Raw genomic sequence first — 22,393 nt, forward strand, 5'->3', positions numbered from 1 at the left:
TTAGGGCTTAGGCTACGTAGGGTACTTTAGACGTATGCACGTAGATGACAAAACAACGAATTTGCTGCGCGTCCCGCGCGTGGCACGGAAATAAAAGTGCGTTGGATTGTGGTCTATCACTTGACCCAGGTCGAATAATAGACCACAGTGCAGCGCATTTTTATTTCGCGCGTACTCAAAATTGTAAGTTATATCACGCGTTAGGACTGTGTGGACTAAGAGATCAGCGAAACAAAATGACTAGTATCATAGAGTGGAACGAACTTTTCTTCTCAGGTGATGTGATGGGAAAAACTAAGTTTATCACGTGATCAGCTCTTGACCAATCCTTTAGCAAGATTTTTAGTAAGTGGAATATAATCTCATCTATCTAGTGCAATCAATAAAACAAATTTTTGTTCACGTTTGGCTGAATACTGACGCTCTTTGTCCAGAGTGTGAAAAATGACTTGCGCCAAATTGAAAGAAGATAAAAAATTCAGCAAGAGCAAGGAAGTGTGTCGAAAGGGAAGGAGGATACGTCGAGGATTGAAATGGAAGTCCAGGGACTAACGAAAGGACTTAAATAGAAGATAAAGCAGATTTTTTTTTTTTTTAGCATTCTAATTTCGTCACTTTGTTTCTCTTTTCACCTTGCTCAGATATACAAGAAAAAAAAAAAAACATGTTGTACACCGATTGTGTCACTTTTAAAGAGGAAATAAAATTTCATTATTTTCAAAGACACGTGTATGAGCGTTTTAAATGCATTTTTACAGTAAATTACCCTAAGAAGAATTGAGTAAAGGGGTTGGTGGTAGAAACAACAAGGGAAGAGAGCACTGGCCAGTTTGGATGACAAAATACCAAAAATTTAAAAGAAAACAAAAACAAAAACGAGCCTTTAAGCCGGGGGGGTGATACGGATATTCCCTATGTCGATCTGTACTGAGAAGTACCTGCGTTGAAGTTGTCTGGGAGGTACTGCCGGTGAGGGTCCCCTACCGGTGTTCAGCTCGATACGGATATGCTAAGGTCCCAGGATCATTGAGCAATCTCCTATTTTTGTCTCGTGATTTGGCAGTCTAATCAATCGGAACGACTATCCTCGCCATATCTGCTGTGTGCATGGTAAGTAAAAGCTGACGGAACATGCTATTGTAATACTTGTTGGGCCTCGATGAACATCAGTTAAACCACGTTAAGTTGTTTAATATATCACTTGTCTTTGTGAAGATGTTAAGTTCCAAAATATTGGCCAAAATGAAATGTGCAGAAGCCTTTGTTGCGTACATCCTTACCCTATATTGCTGCAATGTTGGAGTAGCCAGTTGTTTGTTTTCGTTGATGGAGAAAGTGCGACAATGCGGCTGTCAGTTTAAAGGTATTGTTTACAATTTGAAACAGTGATTTAAAAAAAACGATGCTCGAGTTATTGCATTATAAGCCTTTGTCTAGGTCAGTTGTTTCACAATTCATGTTACATATAGAAACTTTACACTAAAGCCTATAAGGAGATATCACTATTTTTCTTAATTAACCTTAACTGTAGACGGTTCATTCTAAAAACTTAAAAATGTATCATAACTAATGGTGTATTCAACTCTATGCTTAACACTAATTGTACTGATTAACATAATTTTTACATTGGATGTTTCTTTCCCTAACTCCATAGAAGTATTTTGAAGCATGAAAGGAGGGTTTTTGTTTTATCTGCAAATGATAAATAATGCCTAATGGTTCAAATAAAAACCGAACATAATTATACTTGGAAATTCAAGATAAATATAATGTCCATGTAATGAAATGTAATGCAATGTAATGTATCGTTACATCGGTTACAATTTTAGTAAAATCTTTGAGACAGTATACCAAGCTTTCTATCACCGCGTATTGAACGTTAGGACTTTCCACATATGATCGTCCACTACAAGCAAATAATTACAGTCAGTGGAATTAATTAATGTTTTCCATTGGTATTCTGTAACAATGATTTAGAATGAGTACTGGGAGGATACATCACATAGTTTGAATCAAAGTAAAAGTAACTTGGAAAATGAATAGAAGTATGTTGTAAATGAGATGTAATTGATAAACAACCGGAGTGTAATGTCTAAGCAATTTGCATATATTGAAGCAGTGACTGTTTGCACTAGATTGTAGGGTGCAACTTTCATTAATCTGGAGGGGAAATGGGTGGGGGGGGGGGGGGTGAACATAGGCGTTGCCCTGCTGGAAATTTCTCAAAATTTCGTACACTGTGTGAAATGAATACATTCATCTTAGTCTTCGAAGGATCTGGTTGCAAGATCAGCTGGATGTTTCAAATATGACATAGTAAATGAATTTAAACATTCGTTATGGTAACCTGATGGCCTGTTTATTATGCATATGGGGATATTAGATTTCAGTAGGAAACATGATTAATAATAAACCAACGAGCTCGCATGCTAACAAAATAATAATATTAATAATGAGAATAATAACAATACTATTTTTTTCTAGCGCATATAACAAATGAATGTTCCCCATGCGCTTTACAATCTCATCACAAAACATATTGTAATTAACAATTTACTCTCAGTAAACGCAATCAAAAGATACACAATTATAGCCTCATGGAACTGGACTGAACACCAAAAGGCTGTGCAAATTAGAATTATGAAACACAGCTTGCATGGAAAATCTTGTGAGATCAGCAAGATATGATGTTTCTGTTTAATACAAATCTTTACCCTGCCATACCTTGACTTTGCACTATGTCACAGGCCTATTTCTTTTTCTTTGCAGTGACTATGCTCTGCACGTTATTTTGTTACTTTGCAACCACTTAAATGCGGGCTTAACACACAAGTTTACAAGTTATCGTATATTGAATGTCAAATGCCATTCAAAAAGCAAAGGAGAATAAGTGAAATATTGAGGCGAATGAAAGATCAATAACTGTTAAATGCGTCTAAAGTTCATCATTGCTTTAGAGCGTTTCATGCTGAATGATAACCTATACCTAATCGAGTTATTAGTTCTTTCTTGGCAGGTTTTTCTCGAGAGAAAAAAGTTTTAACAAAATGGGTTACCAGAGGACTATTGCTATCTTCACTGCGTGTCTAATTGTAATATCTAGAGACACCGGTAAGTTTAAAACAATTGGTATGGAACTACTCACTGTAATAAAAAAAAAATATATATATATATAATAATTGATATTATATACATCATATGAAGTTGAAAAACACTCGCCACTCGATTGGTATTTGTCCTTATTTGACTTTGTAAAAGTTCGGTCGTTTTTCTTTACCTGGTAGAGATAACAGCCAGTTAAATCTTTAATGTGATTAAAACTAAAGAAGTAATCACATTGAAATTGTAGTTTTGTATCAAAATATGTGTGAACAGGACATTATTATACCTTTCTTTTTCTGTAGCTTATCATGCTTTCTTTCAGAATCATCCGTTCAGCTCTGCAACGATAATTGTCAGAAAGTATTATCTTTATGGCAATTACAATGATATTGTCCAAAGAAAGAAACCTTTCTCGAGAGAAACCTTCATTTATAATGCACATAGGCATTAATTCTTGGCCAACCACCTGACCGGTGAGATCAACAGTGTCATGATACATGTCATTCAGTGAACGGTTTAGGGTACAGTGAAATAGATGATCCGTTAACCACCTTTCGAGAGTAAAATGATCAAAGTCTGTACAAGGTCGGCAAGCTGACAAAATAGAGTCAACGGTTAAAGTAAAGAGAGAGAAAAAAATTCTATGACAATTTACAACAACTTTGAAAAATATGGAAGGCGGTCTTGATAATCCAATCGACCAAAACAACAGAAATACAGATGTATTGAATAAGGGATAAGTGAGAAACAACTATAACGTGAAAATTGGCCAGCAGAATGATGTCATGCATTCATTCATTCAGTTTTATTCACAATACACTGGCATGACAGCCAAGTGGCTGATTAGCGGAGTGACATACAATAAAATATGGGATGTCTTTATTGAATGAAAACACTACTAGTAATCATATACATACAATGCAAACTTACAGACATACATATGAAGAGTTTGTTTGCAAAAACCGATAAGTCCGTTTTTGAAGATTTTGAATTACGGTCTCTGTCATTAAGTACAAAATAATGCCTTTTAAATGATATATTGGTCACTATATATCAAGGTACATTTTTGAAGTTATGGTCAAAAGAAGCAGAAATTTTCTTATTATTTTCTTTATTTTTCTTGACCTTTAATCGCAAATATCTCCATTTGGCAAATATGGACTTATCGGTTTCTGCAAACAAACTCTTCATATATTCATGATTATTTGATAAAACTGTGAAAAGTAATACGTTTTCATCACGGTATAAAAAGTACATAATAAGACGGCAACATCCAACATGAATAGAAATATCAATTGCTAGATCATCATTAACCAAATCTAAGGTGTTAAAATACTTGCCTTTCTTGTCGGTATGGGACGCAGAGTTTGCTATAACGAGCCAAAAAAAAAAAAAGGAAAAAGAGGGCGCTGTCATGAGCTGACGCCGTTATTGCTCGGTGAGGGATTTTGGTCTTTTCTCACCCTATTCCACCCATTTGTTTCACTTTTTCTGTTTACTGCACTGAAAGTAACTGAATTTATTAGACTTTGTGTATAAACTGTGTGACATTATTTTGATGTACATTGTCTCATGTTCGAAATGTCGGGAATAAGGATGTATGAGAATGGTGAGAAAGGGGAGTTGGGGATTGACGGGTTCCAAGGTATGCATAGGCCTACTTTAAAATAGGTCTTGGATTGGGATTTTGAAATTGTTTTATTCTATTAAATTTTCCAACAGGTTGCCAGGTTTCAGACGACATTGTGGTCGTTGATGCTCGTCCGGTTTTATTGAGAGGCCTTCCGGGGAAACTCAAGTGTCAGTTCTCCGTCGTGCCACAGGCAGTGTACTGGCTCAAAGGTAATCACTGACTGACGTGAGAGTGTTGCCTTCATCTGTCGCAGTTGGTAGAAAGTTTGCAATTTCACGTACCTATAATACACAATTGGATACAGGCTTTGTAGGGTAGTGTGTCACTTTTTTTTTTTTGCCATTAGAAAAGTCAGTCTTCTTTCAATGGCTTGTAGAAATTTGTCAAATAGAATAAAAAAGTTAGGCGTCATACGCAACATGGTAAGACATATGACCTCACAGCGCATTACGAAATTATCAAGCTGCCCATAAAGGCTATTTAGGACTACTGCGAAGTATTTTTTTTCCAATATTTGTTTTACTAATCTCTCCTGCCTTCAGAACATGCTGCCAATTCTGTCACCCTTCTGGTCAAGTGGTATCAAAATGAGATAGATGGAAGAAGATACAGCGATGGTCTGTTGACGATGGACGCCAATTTCTCGCTGATCATTCACACAGTCAAGGACAACGATGCTGGCCGATATTTCTGTCGAGTGGCCGACTTTTCGAACAACGTTGCCCAAAACCATACCGACGTGTCAGTGACAGGTTAGTTTCACGCAATCTCTGACGTCCAGTTATTCCTATCAAATTTAGATAAACCTTTCATCATTCATTTTTTTTTTGTTCGCTTTCCCCCACTCTCTTTCTCTCGCTATTTTGCTTCCATGTTGCGAAATTATTCCTTTGTATGTATTTTAACATTTCACTTCATTAAGAGTGTTTTTATGTGATGTAATGTAATGTAATGCATTTGCGTTCTTGCACAATAAACGTTCTCTCAGTGAAGATTTTGGAAAATAAAGTGGGTATCCGGAAGAATGTGGGCTACCCATTCTAAATATGTCATGTCAAGATATATTCATGTTCAGCACCCCAAAAATAGGGGAAATAGCACCAAAAATCAAAATCTACAGAAAATTTTAAGAACATTACAACTCGCCGTCTACTAATAAGAGAGATTAAATAGATAGATAGATTGATTGATTATTTAGTTTAGACTTAGCGGTATTTCAAATTCGTTTTCACAGAGAGAGAGAAACAAGCATTACTGGGTCACAATGATTATCATTGAATTCAATAAAATGTTGTTGTTTTTCTTTTGGGTATAAATAAGATATCGAAACGTATGTTCTAATAACATATGCGCCAAAAAAAAAAAAAGTAAATGTATACAATCATGGTACCACAAGTGATGTAGCCTAAATCAAAAGCACAGCTTATATTACTTTAGGCCTCCGACAATTAATTCACATCATATCTTTAGACAGTGAAACACATAACACATAACACTGTAGGCTATACACAAAAACAAACAAACATGAAACAGCAGTAATTACAGCTGAAGCTCAGAAATATAAGAAAGATTGAGATGGGAAGAGACGATGAGAAATAAAGAAAAAAGATAAGACAATTCGAAATGAGAGGGAAAGCAGAGATGGAGAAAGAAGAGATAAACTTTACAATGGTTATCATCGTTTCCGATTATCCCATGAGGAGGAACAGATAGACCGCCTCTTTTGGTCCTTGGCAAAGTCATTACCTGACACTGCCTCAACCACGTAGTAGCAAGAAGTTAATGTTTCTATCATGAAATTATAATATTTATTTTATAATATTATTATTAATAGCATTTTTTTTTTTATTTTTATTGATTATTATCGTTGTAATCATCGTATCTGCTTATTCTACAAATCTGCATAAGTAAACAATATTCATTAATGACCCGACTGTCTCCTGTAATTGCAGATTTCCTTTCTGTCAAGGGATGCTCAAGTAATACGGACTGCTTTCTGGCTTACGAACAGCAAGATGCAATGCTGCAATGTAAGGCGAGGAACGTCCCACAAGATATCGTCTCGCTTTATTGGCTCCCGAACAAAGGCAAGGTTTCCCAGGTCGCCTACAACTCGTTTTACCACAAAAACGGAACGCAGAATATCGAAGCACTAGTAAAGATAAGGCCTGAACGGAGTGACGTTTTCACGTGTGTAGCTGAAATGACGTCTACCCGGGTAGAACTGGCAAGGATATCTGTGACCATTGCGACTCCAACTTCAACAACCGGGATACCGACATCAGCTACATCCCCGTCCAAGAAATTGATAGGAATTTTTATCGGTATGCGGTCAATCTTCTCTGCTTATTGAACTACGTCAGTCGGTTGCATTGCTTTCTAAGGAGTTGTATAGACAGTGACATCAAACGCAGTATAGAGTAATGTGTGTGTGTGTGTGTGTGTGTGATTTATGTGCGTGCTTGATTTTATCACCGTCGTTCAAATTTAGTACATGCATTGACATGGGAGTATAAACGCAGTTTTGCCAGATTTATTTTAGTGGTTGCACTGTCCAGCCAAAAATTAGGCGTTTTCGAAGGGGAAGTTCAGCAGATATTATAAGGCAGTCGAAATTGAACAACACACAAACATACACACACACACACACACATGCACACGCACAAAAAACAACAACTACGGGACAATCATTCTTCGCAACCTATAAAACTAAAACACAAGAAACAATTGAAGACCTGAGTATTAACTGATTAAGAACGACCCAAGTCCAATTTTTGGCCAAATTCAGTTTGACATGGGAAATTCTAGCGTATGCATGGACTCATCTTGTGTATAAATAATAAATCCCAATTACCCCCGGAAGTGCCTGAAATGAATGAGTTAAATCTTATGTACATGTAGAGTGAAGGACTTGGGTCATTCTTACATTCATAAATAGCGCCCTCTCTCATCCTTCTCTCATCTCTGTAGCAGAATATCATGTATATGATTCAAAGAACGACCCAAGTCCATCACACAAAATGGCCTCTCCACAATTAATGTAAATGGTAATTGTCATAATAATATATGTTCTAATTTGTATTTACTATGTTGCCTTCCCATCACAATTAATAATAGAATATTATTGGACAAACAAAAAAGATATGATTTTTTTTTTTTTAAGTTTACTCGAAATGATCTTCCTTGGACTTGGGTCGTTCTTATATTCAGATACTCAATTGTTAAAGGGATCGTATAGTTTTGGTTGAGACTTAACTTCAGGTTTTTATCATTTTTTGGTGAGATAGTGAGAAACCTCTTATGAAATAGGAAACAGCATGTGATTCCAGTAGGATTTCAACGGTTATTTGATGAAAATTGATTTTGAAATGGCTGAGATATCCAAAACAGAGAGATCCTAATAAAGTGTGGGACCCACATTTTATTAGGATCTCTCTGTTTTACTTTGTTTTTGGATGTTTCAGCTATTCCAAACCCGATTTTCATCAAATAAACTTTGAATTCCTTTTAAAATGGTATGCTCTGTACTATTTCATAAGTGTTTTCTTGGTATCTCGCAAAAACGGTAAAGCCCAATTTCCATATCCACCAATACTGCACCATCCCTTCAAAAAAAAAAAAAAAATAGACTGGAATTCACTAGATTGCATCGATTCAACATGGCTTTAAGGATCTAAACGTTTTAAACCAATGCTGATCCTGTAATGCCAAAATCTAATAATAAAAGAAAAAAATAGTCCCATAAAATTGTTCTTTCCTTTTTTCTCATATATGTTGCTTCAGCTTCTGTCATAGCACCCATTCTTGGTGCTATTTTTGCTGCTGTGCTTGGTGCCACTTGCTGGTTCTTCAGTAAACGACGTCGTAAGTGACACTGTACATCTCATTTTTTCATAAATGTAAAAAAAAAAAAAAATTAAAAAAAAGAGAGAGTTGGGTAGTATGACTTCAAGTTGGTTCTTGGTAGATCCACGGTGCTCCCTTCAGACCCTGTTGGTCTTTTTTATATTATTATTCATTTATTTATTTTAGGGGGTTGATTGAATTGTCATCTTCATAAGAACACAATGTCATGATTACGATTGTCATAAATCTAGGCATTATCGCTAAGGTGATAAAATTATGTGTTTGGGAAATACAAACCGGCACTGTCCTCCGATCCCCTGGCACCCCAGTGCCCCCCCCCCCTCCGAATTTAGTAGAAGATCTTTATAACAGAATATTCTATGCAACCGAAAATGCCGAAAAGTGTACAAAATTTCTCGTGTCCATCAATTATACCATGGATTTTTCCCACTCGATCCTACGTGATGTGTAGTTTTGCTGCTCCCTTACTTCCGCGCCGTACGTTATGTTTTGATAGATTGATATATATAAAACGTGCCATATCAATTTGTTATTCTTAAATCCCATGTTACAGGGAAATATTGATAATAGAGCCACATGATACAAACGGAACTATGTGATGGCCATATAGTCCTCGACTGACTGGGACTGATATGGCTGCGCCAAAGGAACGTCTTAAAACATTATATCAATCACAGTTTGGGGTACAAATTTTTAGGCGAGTTTTGAGGCGAAAACTATTTTTTCAAAGTCAGTTTGTGCATTGCGTGGTTCTTCATTAAGAATACCGAATTCAACATGTCGAAAATGAAATAATTGATTATAAATACGTTGACATAATACAGACAATATTCTTTGTTTCTTCCCTTTATTAGTTTATCAATTATCAATAAAAATCAATAAGTGGTTCATTAGGACGTTAATCAATCATATATCAATACGAATACATCTATGCATCTATTTTAGCGATTTTTCGTATAGTAATTTCGTATAGTAACTTGAAGTAGTAAAATAAGTTATCGTACATCAGCACATATTAATATACTGACTTGACAATGTCATATACGCAGGCAGTTACCAGCTCACGTTTCCACCGTTATCTAACCTCTGAATTGTTTTATTCTACTGTTTCCCAACCAAATAACTGCCGAATATCTGTGTTATGTCTTTAACCAGGAGACTATAGAGACTGTGTCCGGGGTAAAAATGAGGTCCTAACAGAAGTCGCGCGTCGAACATCTGCGAGAGAAGCTGACAGACTGCATGAAATGGTGGATAGTACATCAGATAATCCGGGCACCTGGGTCTGAATCATGTCATTGAAAAAAAAAGAAAAAAAAAAGATGATCGATCAACACTTCCTATTCTGACCCAATTTTATAAATGTGTCCTTGACCGATCGAGAGTGGGGACACGGTCAAGACACTCTTTGAGAACAATAGTCACAATTTGATATAGTTGCTATACCTATTGAAATGAGCAGTATGACAGCATCATACTGGCAACGGAAAAAATAGTCGACGTTCTTCATACTCTTATAATATGTCTCAAATAATGATTGGTCCCGTTGTAATATTGTCAACTGCGTACACAAGTAATTTATGACTAAACGATCATGTGCAGATAGCCTACGGAAATAGTGACTTTAGATCAGCTTCATGATAATCCCAATAGAGTGATATGAGCTACATGAGTTGTTTCTTCCCAATGGCATCAACAATTATTACGGAATCTTTAAACCTCAAAGTACGATAGGCCTACTTTGTGCAATGAGGAGGTCCAGTGTTGGATCTGGAATAGAACGGGACTAGATTTTTACATTTCCCTTTTTATCTTCGAGTTTTCGCCAGACTTTGCTTTTTGTTTCTATAGGAGGTTAGCATACATACTTATTTGCGTGTACAAGTGATGATATAATATGTATATAAAAATCAAGTCCTATCATGGAGGTCACTGAAAACTCCCCTAGATTTGGGTTATTCTTCTTGAGTAATAGTTCTCGAGAACTGCATAGCATCGCCATTCCTTCTTTCCAAGAACTTTAGGGAGCTGGAATTCCCTGTCGTTGGAATTGGTTTCAGCGCCATCTGTGGGACCATTCCGTAACCGACTAATGGTTGATCACATTGGCAAGTTGATTTCTTCAAATTTGTTACGTGCTTGTAAATATCTATAAATAAGCTGTTTCATAATGTAAATTGCACAGTCTGCAAGAATCTTCAGCCTTTTGAAGGAGGCAGACTTAAAAAAAAAATGTAGAAGAAGAAGAATAGTCCGCAAGAAAATGACAGTTTGTATTTGTAGATCATGGCATTGTGTGCGTTGGCACGGATGATCTTAAGTGAACACTTCGTTGAATTGGTGTTAGTTGGATGGGATGACCAGGGTAACTGGCATTAAATCACAGATGTGTATCTCTGTGAATAATTATTAAAACGACATGCATGTTTGTACAAACGACTTTTTCTTGTCATCTGCAAAACAGAACTACGGATACTGGCTTACATGTGGAAGCCTTATGACATGTGCCTCCCCAACTAGTGCTGGTTTAGCATTTAATTTCATATAAAACAGGTAGTAATTGTGAACATGTAAATAGAAAGGGAATTGCACAACTGTATCTACAGAGGACAAGTAATAAAGACCAACGAGAAAATTTGCTATGGATCATCTTTCTCCATGTGTGTCTGTCTCACTCTCTGTGCTGATGAATATCTGCCGAGATTCTGCAGTATGCTATTTCATCCAGTCGATAATTAGTTGCCTTGATTTTTATGCCCATGTGTGAATTAAATTGTGTGTTGTGTCTTTTTTTACTTCTTAGTCACACGCAAATTTGTTTTTCTACTACAAGCAAAATGACAATGTAGAAAACTAGTGTACACCTATATGTGTGAATCACAGGGTGCGTTTATCAACTCCTTTTCTCGGCAGAAACAGGTTATCCAAACAGCTTTCAAGGAATTTTTACGAGTTGATAAACGCAAAGCTGTTTTGATAGCCCTTTAGGAAAGCCTTTTACGAAAGGGTGCGTTTATCAACTCTCCTTTCTCGGCAGAAACAGGTTATCCAAACAGCTTTCAAGGAATTTTCACGAGTTGATAAACGCAAAGCTGTTTTGAAAGCCCTTTAGGAAAGCCTTTTCGAAAGCCCGAAATTTGTGACGATCCAAACAGGTTTCCTAAACAGGTTATCAGAAACCTGTTTGTAAAAGCCTTTCGAAGTTGATAAACGCAAAGCTGTTTTGAAAGCCCTTTAGGTCGCCCTATACTGCGGTTGCGCAACCATGCGTTTCCAGTTTCTGAAAAGACGCGCGCCACGTAAAGTGCACACGAGTACGTGTACACAGGTGTACACATACAGCTGTGTGTTATGCACGCATATGCTTGGAACAAGGAGATGTTTCTCTCACCAACAAGGTTTGAGAAATAAAGTAACAACAGTCTCATTCCCTTTGATCCCATGTCTCATGCCGCTACTCAGAAATATTTGAAGTATGTGCTAAACTGGAGCTGCCTCACAGATAGGAAGACAATTGATTCATGTGGCATTGTATCATGACTCATCACTCTCAAAGGAAGATATGTCTTTATGATGGTAATTGCTTTTCGCCGTCCCTTCTTAGAAAACAAGCGGCACATTAATAGTACAGGCAGTCAGGGCTTTGGAAAGAGCTCTCGAAAGGGCTATGGAAAGGGCTATCGAAAGTTGATAAACGCAGCCGACGAAAACAAGCGGCACATTAATGGTACAGGGAGTGGACAGGGCTTTCGAAAGGGCTATGGAAAGGGCTTTCGAAAGGGCTATGGAAAGGGCTTTCGAAAGTCGTTTAAACTGGGGAAAGTTGATAAACGCAGCCACAGACGACGCTGCTACACAATATTGATGTGCTAACTTTGAAAGGCCTAGAACACAGAACATTGAGGAGAAAGGAGCAGGTTGGGCTTCCTATAATACAGATTCAGAGGGGTTTGTGAAGGGGATTGATGTAGGCCTAAACAGTGCTCACGAAGGACGGATAAAGTCCAGATATAAGTTAGCCTAATAAGAAGGAGTAAAATAAATGGAATATTGATCAAAATCAGACGAAAAATGAGGAAGTTATGACATTCTTACATTTCGCTAATTTTTGAGGAAACAGTTCCTGAACAACCAATATGAAAATGCAAATGGGCAAATGGCAGAGTTGGCATGACATACCCTTACCACTTGCCATAAAGTTTCTACATAAAATTTTGAAAATTTCCAGTTTTTCATTCCATATTTTTGTACAATATCAATGGAAAATGTGATGTTATGAGATGGTCAGCTCACTCATTTGCATTTTGCAAAATTAAACAAAACAAAAATTTCATAGCTTCCTTTTTTTCTTCATCCAATTTCAATCCAATATTGACCTGGAAACTCGTTAGATTTTACTTTTTTTTTTATCAGACTACCCTATTGCTAAACTGGATTTTCCCTTTAAGACTAGTGAGGATTCCGGAGAACAATACTGGCTAAGAAAATTGAAGATTAGAGAGGAGACAACATAAATAAGAAAAAGACGGTAAAAATAGGGTGATCTTTTCAATCCATTAAGATTGGCCAAATAGTTTTTGAGATGTACAACAAGACACAAGAATTCAAGTCTAATATCTCACGGACGATATGCTACATGTCTATATGAGAGATATAATACGTATTTCATACATCTTCCTATTACATTGTATTATAAATAGCGTAAGTTTAAATTCCCCCTACAAGTTTTGGACAGGATCCTGACATGGAATCAAACAACAACAACAACAACAACAACAGCAACAACAACAATAAAAATTAACACACTACAATAGACCCCCCCCCCAAAAAAAAAGAAAACAACAACAAAACAACAACAACAACAACAACAACAACTCTTCAACATATAAATCTCTTTCAGGATGTCCTCCTAGGGAAAGCGAGATGATAGAGTCATGTCATTAGCCGGGTTCACACGTACACCAATTAGCGGGATACAAATCTCGAGATTTGCATCGCAATCGTCATCCCCAGTTTTTTGCACGTGTGGACAGAAAAAAAACCGAAAATTAGCGGGATAAGCATCGCAATGCCAATGGTAATCCCAAGAAATCTTGCGCTGGTTCGTCAATTAGCGGGATAATTGGCCCCGCGATGGTACGTGTGAACGGTCGGGATTAGAATCTCGAGTTTTTATATCCCATCATGCAATGCGCACATCACAACAGCGAGGCCTCTGCGAAGAGCTCCTTCACCTCTTTGGAGCACAACAACAACAGCGCGCGAACCACACCACTGACGCGTAAAAGACAATAGCCGGGTTCACACGTACACCAATTAGCGGGATACAAATCTCGAGATTTGCATCGCAATCGTCATCCCGAGTTGTTTGCACGTGTGGACAGAAAAAACCCGAAAATTAGCGGGATATTAAAAGCATCGCGATACCAATCCCAAGAAATCTTGCGCTGGTTCGTCAATTAGCGGGATAATTGGCCCCGCGCTGGTACGTGTGAACGGTCGGGATTAGAATCTCGAGTTTTTACATCCCATCATGCAATGCGCACATCACAACAGCGAGGCCTCTGCGAAGAGGTCCTTCACCTCTTTGGAGCACAACAACAACAGCGCGCGAACCACACCGCTGACGCGTAAAAGACAATGGATAAAGGTAAGTGCGCGCAGGCAGTGATAGAGAAGGGCGCTGCGTGACCCAGTTTGCAGGCTTTGTTGTTATCTCTATCGGCAATTAGCGGGATAATTCGTTACGTGTGGACGCTGACAAAATTAGCGGGATACCGATCGCGATCGCTATCCCGCTAATTTGGTACGTGTGGACGCTCGCAAAAAAAACTCGGGATGTGCATCGCGATCGTCATCCCGCTATTTTGTACGTGTGAACCCGGCTATTATGTATCAAACTTTAATTGCATGTTCTAACACGTGAAAAGATCAGATTGCATTAAGTTGACTTCAATTGGTTTTGACAATGATGGCGTCATATTTGAAATCCTGTAATGTAAATTTGCAAGACAAATAACTCAAATAAATAGAAACCTAGGCAAAAATTGGTAAAGGGTTGGTTAAGGATGAACGAATGTATTTCAAATCTGATGTCATCATTTTGAAATTTCATTCTTCTTTTTTTTTATTACTTACACACATTGAATACGTTTGGATTGTTTTGCCAGCTTCGAGGACGAATACAATCGCATCTGAAAGACATCATCACTTGGTACACCTTACAAAAATGTAAGGTCCATTGTCCATTTTAATGAGGTACGTTAAACGTGTTTAAGGAATGCATGTATTTCAAGTATTTGCACTGTATATCTTCATTGATGGAATGGATGGAATTTCCAATGCTATGGGTCAGCAAAACAGCATATATTAAAGGGGCCATGGAATCCAAATGCATGTTGATTTGTGTTGATTTATGATACCCTAAACATCACTTTTGCTGTGAAATGAATATCCTAGAAACAATGCCTATATTTTTACAGATTGTATCTTCTATTTTTCTTCAGATTACTTGGGAACTCCCCCCCCCCCACACACACACACACAATTCTTCCGAACCAATATTCTTGAGATGACCTAATCTGTCAATCATTGCTAAAGTACTGAAATGTTTACGAAAGACATTGGAATCCACCTTTCCCCTCTACTTAGCATATCTTGCATAACATTCAAGTTATGCTGATTCGAGAAGAAGGTGCATAAAAATGGATTATTTGAATATCTCAGCATTTAACAAGTAACACCAGCATGCAAACAAAGCTTGGACGTTCATTACAGAACTGACATAGAGTTTGCTCACAAGTATCGGTAAACATGATAAATGCACGCCCTTAAACGAATACCCTCTTTAATTCCGATCACTGTATTATTATACGCAAGGAGGTTTTATACATGGAGTTCCAACTGGCTGTAATCAGTCAAACATTTGTCAGATTTCATTTGATGTATTAAAAGAATCCACAGGTGAACTTGCGCCTTTGATAATCGACGTTCGAGGCCGCCGTCTTGCTGAGCAATCTGAAGATTTAATTGGAACGTTATCATAACGTCGGTCATATCTTGCCTATTTATTCATTAAATAGAATGCCGTTTCACTTATTATGATAAAGCATGTAAAACAAAAGTCAATTCCGTCCAGAAATTTGTATAAAAGTGTAAATCAGAGCTATATCATGTGAACATTATTAAAAGTGTACCATCCTGGAAAGCTGGTGTTATCACTTTCCGGCTTAATTTTCCCAATTAAAAGTAACATGGAATAATTTTCAAGTATAATTCTTTATTGATAGATATATCAGATTAATGCCCGCATATGCCCAGTCGAGTAATTTTCAGCTTTATTTCAACATTTTTTTTTTTTTTTTTTTTTTTTTTTGCTCAATTCTGTTCGGGCATCCTCGTGTCTGTACCACCTACCTTTTATGAAGAAGGGGTAGCGAAAAGTAATTACCATCACAAAGACATAATTATCTTCTTGTGAAAGTGGCTGGTGATTATGCAATGAGACAAGTGAGGCAGCTCCAGTTTAGCACATACACGTACTTAAAATATTCTTAGTGGCGGCATCAAACATGAGATCAAATGGAATAATACTGTTGTTACTCCATGTATAAAACCTCCTTGGTATTACAAGTCTACATGGCAATGTATCCACAAGATACAAACTGTGAGCGATAAAATAAATTACCCTTAAACCATGCAAACTCAGAGCCACTAACACTAGCCTGCTAGCCATGTTACTCAGCATAAGGTACTAGGTGTTACAAAAAGCATTTTCCACTTTTGATCCTTAAATAGTAAATATAATATTATATATATATATATATATATATATATATATATATATCAGATAACATTGACATTGACATGAACAAAATTTGAATAGTGTACAATTTTGTTGGAACGCAATATTAAAATGAAAGCATGATTCACTGTCGTGAAAATTGAACATTGATTTTCAGTTAGGTTTCAGATTTTGCTCTATTTTCAACCCTCAGTACAATACTTTGCAAAGAAGTCAATTGATGAGTATGGGAGAGCGTGGTTGACACCCAGACACTGTTCCTGGAAAATGACCAGGATTTGAATGCTCATTATTTATTCATGGGGAATTCCACTTTAACAGCTAGTCTTTATTCATTCTATAATGCAATGTGGTGTATGGAAGCACATTGAATCATGTGCTTACTTTTTTTTTTTTTTTTAATATGCATGCATTTCATCCTTTGCCATGAATTCAGACTAGCCCTGCCCAGGACAATCCATCATGAATTATTAATAAAGAATTCAAGTGCCTTGGAACAGAGCTCTGAACAGGTGGTATCCATGCCCACTGTTCAGGGTCATTGTAAGTACACACTCACATACACATCATTAGCTCCTGTGTAAGGTTAAGGTTTTGTACCAAGGGTTAAGATTTGACAAACATTTGGAACCTAACATTGAAATTAAGTCTTTATGTGCCACGGTGGAAACCCCCGGTCTGCCACGTTATTCTGAGACAGGAAGGTAGTCATGCTTTGAGAAAGAATTCTGCTTTTCCAATTTGTATAACTTCTACAAATTTCTGTTAAGATGCGCATAATCGCAGGCAAAGTTAAGGAGGAATGCCAAGCTTTGTTTCGATATAAATTTTGTGACGAATCTATTTTCAATTTTTCTTTTGAATGACCACTTGCTACATTACTGTAAAGCCATGACTTTTGCATAGAAAACCATGACAGTAACTTAGAATGTACGAGCAAATCTAGTTTGGGAGCACCGCTTGATAGTCAATCACCACATAGAATGCAAGCCGTATATGAGAGGAACAAAACCACGAGAAACGCTTTCATTGTGCCGCGGGATTAGCAGTAATTAGCGATTTATCGATCGGTTTTGGAGGCTTTGTTTGTTGAGCAGAATATGCGAAGTCGGCAAGCCGTCGACTGAGTCGGACGTGCGAACGTGGCACATAAAGAGTTAATCATGAATTTCATAAAACTGATATTGGTGTTCATATACAAATCACCTCCACCTCCAACTAAATTGTACACTATTCAGCTATTACTCGTATTAAAGACCTAATAAAATGCTTGCAAAATGTTTTAATATGCAAAAGAAATGTAAAATATATGTCATGATTATCAATGTAAATATGTTGTCAGTGTCGTTCCGGTTTTTATCGCTTCTAGAAACTTCCCCAAATATCACATTTTTGGAGGACCCCGTGGCAGCTTTTGCGAAAAAGATAGTCACGTGACCAACACCCCTGAACCGATTGATGACGTATAAGCACGGGGTTGTGCTCAGTTAGCAGACGCCGCTCAGCACAAGCACTCAGATTATTGTACTAGCTTGGTACACGCGCGTACACGATAGCTAGCCCGGCCAGGCCTGTGTCCCGCGGGATGTGCGCTATACGGCCGACCCACTGACTGTCGATATGTACGCATTACCACGTACTGTACATTATCACTAAGTTAGCTTGCACAGATACCTGGTACCTCGAGCATAATGTCTTCCCCTATATGGGTAAACTTCGACATTGATGATGATGATGAAGACTGCAACTCTGACGATAGCGGAGAAGAAGAGGAGGCACATGAAGTTGAAGGGGAAGATGGGGAGGGAGAGGCAGCCGATGAACCAGAACGTTATCGTGGGGCTGCACCTTACCGATATGAACCAGCTGCATCTCCCCCGCTGCATGTGCAACTGAGCGTATGAACATGGCACCAAGCCCGAGAATAGACCTTACGGAAACGATCGCCTGGGAAATACAGAGTGGTATGTCTGGTATGCCCCCATATAGTTTAACGTTGGAAAGGATATACTGTATTCTACATGATTGACATTGTAAGTTGTAACTGTTTGTCTAGTAAGTAGATTAGAAGAACAGGCCCAGCTCGCTCACAAAGTGAGCGGCTACTCCGGCCGCAGCAAGCAAGCGGGAGCGTCCCGGCCGTGGCCTGGCCCGTCGGCCGGCGCTTACAAGTTAAACCACGTACCAGTAGTAGTCTAGTAGTAGATCTAGTAGCAGTCTACTAGTAGTTAAGTAGTAGTCTACTAGTACTACTATATACTAGTAGTAGTACTATTACCACTACGGCACTAGGTCTAGTAGACTAGTAAGTAGTAAATTTAGCAGAATCTTTGGTAGTAGTACAGAGGCTACGCTCTAACGCAAACGGTTAGGGGGATATGTTGTTACAGGGTGGGTCGTGGCAAAAAAAAAAAAAAAAAAAAAGGCCTAACCAGTTTCCCATAGTCAGTTTCTGCAATATTTGTTATCAGTAATTTAGATGCGCCATTTTCTAAGAAAAACGATACCAAGAATGATCGTCAATTTTGGTCGAGTAGTTTTTGTTTTATGCTAAAAATCATACTGTGGAAGGTAACTATAGACCGATTCAATTTCGATGACCTATTCACCTACCGCCGCTAGCGGCGCTATAACGGTCGCCATAACTGGGGGCCAACGGGGGCTTCCAGCGAGCTAGCTACCCAGCGAGTTGCACTTGCAGCTCAGTGTAGCGGCCTAGCGTACCCATCGCGCATAGTTAGCCGGGCGCAGCCGCTGCGCCGCGGCCGGCGACCGCTGGCGCCGCGCTAATATTCTGATTGTTTACTCACTGTGTGGAAAAGTCATTCAGCGGCCTTTAATGCCTTTCTTTTGGACAAACTGAGTGATTCAGACATATTGATCTACTTTGAAAGCTTCAAAGGAAGGATCAGGAAAACACATTGTGCAGTTGTTGGGTGCACAAATAACAGAAAAAAAAATGGAAATGGAAGCTGCACGGCAGAGTGTGAAATTCAGACACCGCTGACGCATGATAAATAAAGGCAAAATTAAAGACAATTAAGTGAAATACAACGGTATAAAAATGCACAGATTTCGAAACAAACTATGTCTACTAGATTCTCTATTTAATTAGGTTATCACTGCATAGTCGTAAAATATGTTGTTCATCTTAGAAGACAAGTTTAGATCAAATAATTTGATAATTCACCGATTTTTTTTTTTTTTTTTTTTTTTTTTTTTTTTTTTAATCCTTCAGGTGTCCTACTTGCCAAAGTTAGAATCCACTTCCTGGCTAGACTTTATTCATGACAAACATTTTACAGCCTACATTACAGCTAAATAAATGTTTCAAGATGCGTTAAATTCGTATATTGTTTTCACTTCTTCAATGTTCAGCACTGAATTGACCATAGGCCTATTCAATTTTGGCCTGGAACTCTGAATTTGACTTTTGATAAAGTGATACTTATAAAATAATATTAAACCATGGATGGTGGCAAACATCTGTTTCATAATCATACTAAGAAAGTATGATTTGAAAATCACTTTTGTAGATTCTAATATTAGGCGTTAGCGTGATGTTATGCAAGGTTACTTAGACCTAAAACAGTAGAAGTTTCGGTTGTAGACATCAGGCGACGTAGTCGTAACTTAAGTTTAGGCATATAGGCCCTACGGCCTAGAAACGCCTAGATTTATATTCCGTTTGGTTTACTCAGTTAGGCTTGCCTGATGTTATCGACAACCGAAAATGATATAGGATGTAGGGTTCTAGAAGTCAAAAGGTCTAGATCTAGTCTGGACTCTTGCCTACATTTCTAGACAAGATCTAACGTTAGACAGATTCTACCCTGCTTGCCCGACACTCTCGAGTAAAGGCAAAAGGCTGCCCTAAAATTAAAGGTTAAGTTAACTGATAGCTTGCAATATTGCGCCATATCAAGCTCAAGATTCTTATTCATTATTTGTATTTAATTATATCAGTTAACTTGTCAACAGCCTAGGCTTATTAGCAAGACGTCTGCCTGCGCCTAGCAATAATTCTCCCCAGCGGTTTTTATTCTTTTGCAAGTCTTACACAAATGTGAATATACTGGGCTTACACGCGAGTACCCAAGTCATCGCCAAAGAAATAGAGTCTACAAACATTCACGGATCGTACCGATATTTACCTTGAAATTCAAGTTTTGGCTACAGCCGTATGTCATCTACCCATTCGCTCATAGTCGGTTTAAGTTGTTATTCTTAATTAGCTGGCGAAAAAAAAAAGTAGACTCTAGTTGTCACAAATCCAGATGCGTCGATCGCTGCCAGCGCCAGACATAGCTAGCTGGCCGGCTGGCGCCGGGTGGTAAAAGCACTGGCTGCCGCTGGCACCGTTGCCACGCACGCAGGGCGCTTGCCGACCCCGCCTGTTTGCCCCCCCCCCCCCCCCCAGTTACGGCGTCGCCTTAAGAGGGCGCACTTCCATGAACAGTCGCTTGAATCGGTCTATACACAGCCCAGTCGCTGTACATGGTACGTCGCGACAGGGCTGTACGCGCGCGACCACCAACCACTAGGAGAGCGACGTAATCGTATTACGATAGCTTTGAATTTTGATACTTAACATCATTTTTGTCACCTCAAACTCAACGAGTATACTTTTCAATATTTACTCTACATCTGATGCTATCAGTATTCAAATGTACGCAATGAAACTTACCGAAATTGATCATCATATCCAGCATGGATGTACTGGACTGTACTGGACTACATGGTACGGCGCGACGTACCATGTACAGCGACTGGGCTGTGAACAGTTAGGCCTGGCGTGAAAGATTGTGTACCGTGTGGACATGCTGGATATGATGATCAATTTCGGTAAGTTTCATTGCGTACATTTGAATACTGATAGCATCAGATGTAGAGTAAATATTGAAAAGTATACTCGTTGAGTTTGAGGTGACAAAAATGATGTTAAGTATCAAAATTCAAAGCAATCGTAATACGATTACGTCGCTCTCCTAGTGGTTGGTGGTCGCGCGCGTACAGCCCTGTCGCGACGTATGGTTGAGGGGTCTAGATATCGCGCACGAAAATTTGAAATGCTCTAATAATAGAAGTTATTCCATAATCGTACCTGAATTTCTCAATGAATATCACGAAAATGCAGAAAAATCACCTCCCAGAATCTCCTGATGATACGATGACGGAGTAGTGCGCTGTCGCCGTTTGTATGTCGGACTTTTTTTATGCGTTCACCTTCTCGGGGTATGTAAAGATCGCGCAGCTGCCCTATGTAGTTTCATGCGTGAAAGTGTCTGCCCCTCTCTGCGGCTGAACGTGCTTCGGCTTTCGTAGAATATTATAAACGATCGATCGAACAAAATACGAATTCTATCGGCTACGATCATACGAACGAGACAAGCGAGACGACACGTCTTGGCTACAACATCCTTAAAAAAAGATTTTAAGCTAAGGTAGGTAAATTATAACGCAAAAAATTGGAAATTTAGTGAAAAATTTGTTCCCAAAAATTGGAAATTTAGTGAAAAATTTGTTTGAAATCTAAATTTCTTACCTGCTTCCTTCTCATTTTTAGCGGTTGTCAGGTATGTTTATTCCATGGGCGTATCGGCAAATTTTGCGCTTAGTCTTACGCGTATTAATGCTTGCTATACGCAGTTACGCTATGCGCGATCATTACGTCCCTGCGCGAGACCTAGTACCCTTACTATGTACAGCGACTGGGCTGTGTATAGTTATGTGGAAGGAAGCCCAAACGCCGTACCACAGGTACTTATCTACCGATGAATGCCACGGTGGGGCTGGATTCACGAGTAGGTCTAGGCCTATAAAGCAGGCGAGTCGCCGTAATATTAGTACAGACGCGCAGTGGTGGTGGGGCTATCTTGAAATAGGCCCCACCGCAGGTAGGGTAGGGTTGTATTTATGGTTAAATTAGTCGAGGGCCATATTATGAAGTCATTTTCGCCGCATTCACGAGTATTGACTGGAAGGCA

At 38.5% G+C, this 22,393-nt stretch overlaps 1 protein-coding gene across 1 annotated transcript; it reads left to right on the forward strand.

The window, feature by feature from the left end:
- Nucleotides 1-1,343: 1,343 nt before the first annotated feature.
- On the forward strand, nt 1,344-8,607 carry LOC140229753 (uncharacterized). The gene is made up of 6 exons (XM_072309987.1): nt 1,344-1,351; nt 3,017-3,111; nt 4,825-4,944; nt 5,278-5,487; nt 6,688-7,059; nt 8,519-8,607. Exons 1-6 carry the CDS (start codon nt 1,344-1,346, stop codon nt 8,605-8,607), a joined length of 894 nt encoding a protein of 297 aa, XP_072166088.1.
- Nucleotides 8,608-22,393: the final 13,786 nt, after the last annotated feature.

The sequence above is a fragment of the Diadema setosum genome, chromosome 6 (genome assembly GCF_964275005.1).
Source record: "Diadema setosum chromosome 6, eeDiaSeto1, whole genome shotgun sequence".
Classification (NCBI taxonomy): domain Eukaryota; kingdom Metazoa; phylum Echinodermata; class Echinoidea; order Diadematoida; family Diadematidae; genus Diadema; species Diadema setosum.

Excerpts from the sequence above, each read along its gene's own strand:
- LOC140229753 (XM_072309987.1), top strand. Across the intron at positions 4,945-5,277 it reads GGCAGTGTACTGGCTCAAAG|AACATGCTGCCAATTCTGTC; the intron begins GTAATCACTGAC and ends TCCTGCCTTCAG. Across the intron at positions 5,488-6,687 it reads TACCGACGTGTCAGTGACAG|ATTTCCTTTCTGTCAAGGGA; the intron begins GTTAGTTTCACG and ends CTGTAATTGCAG.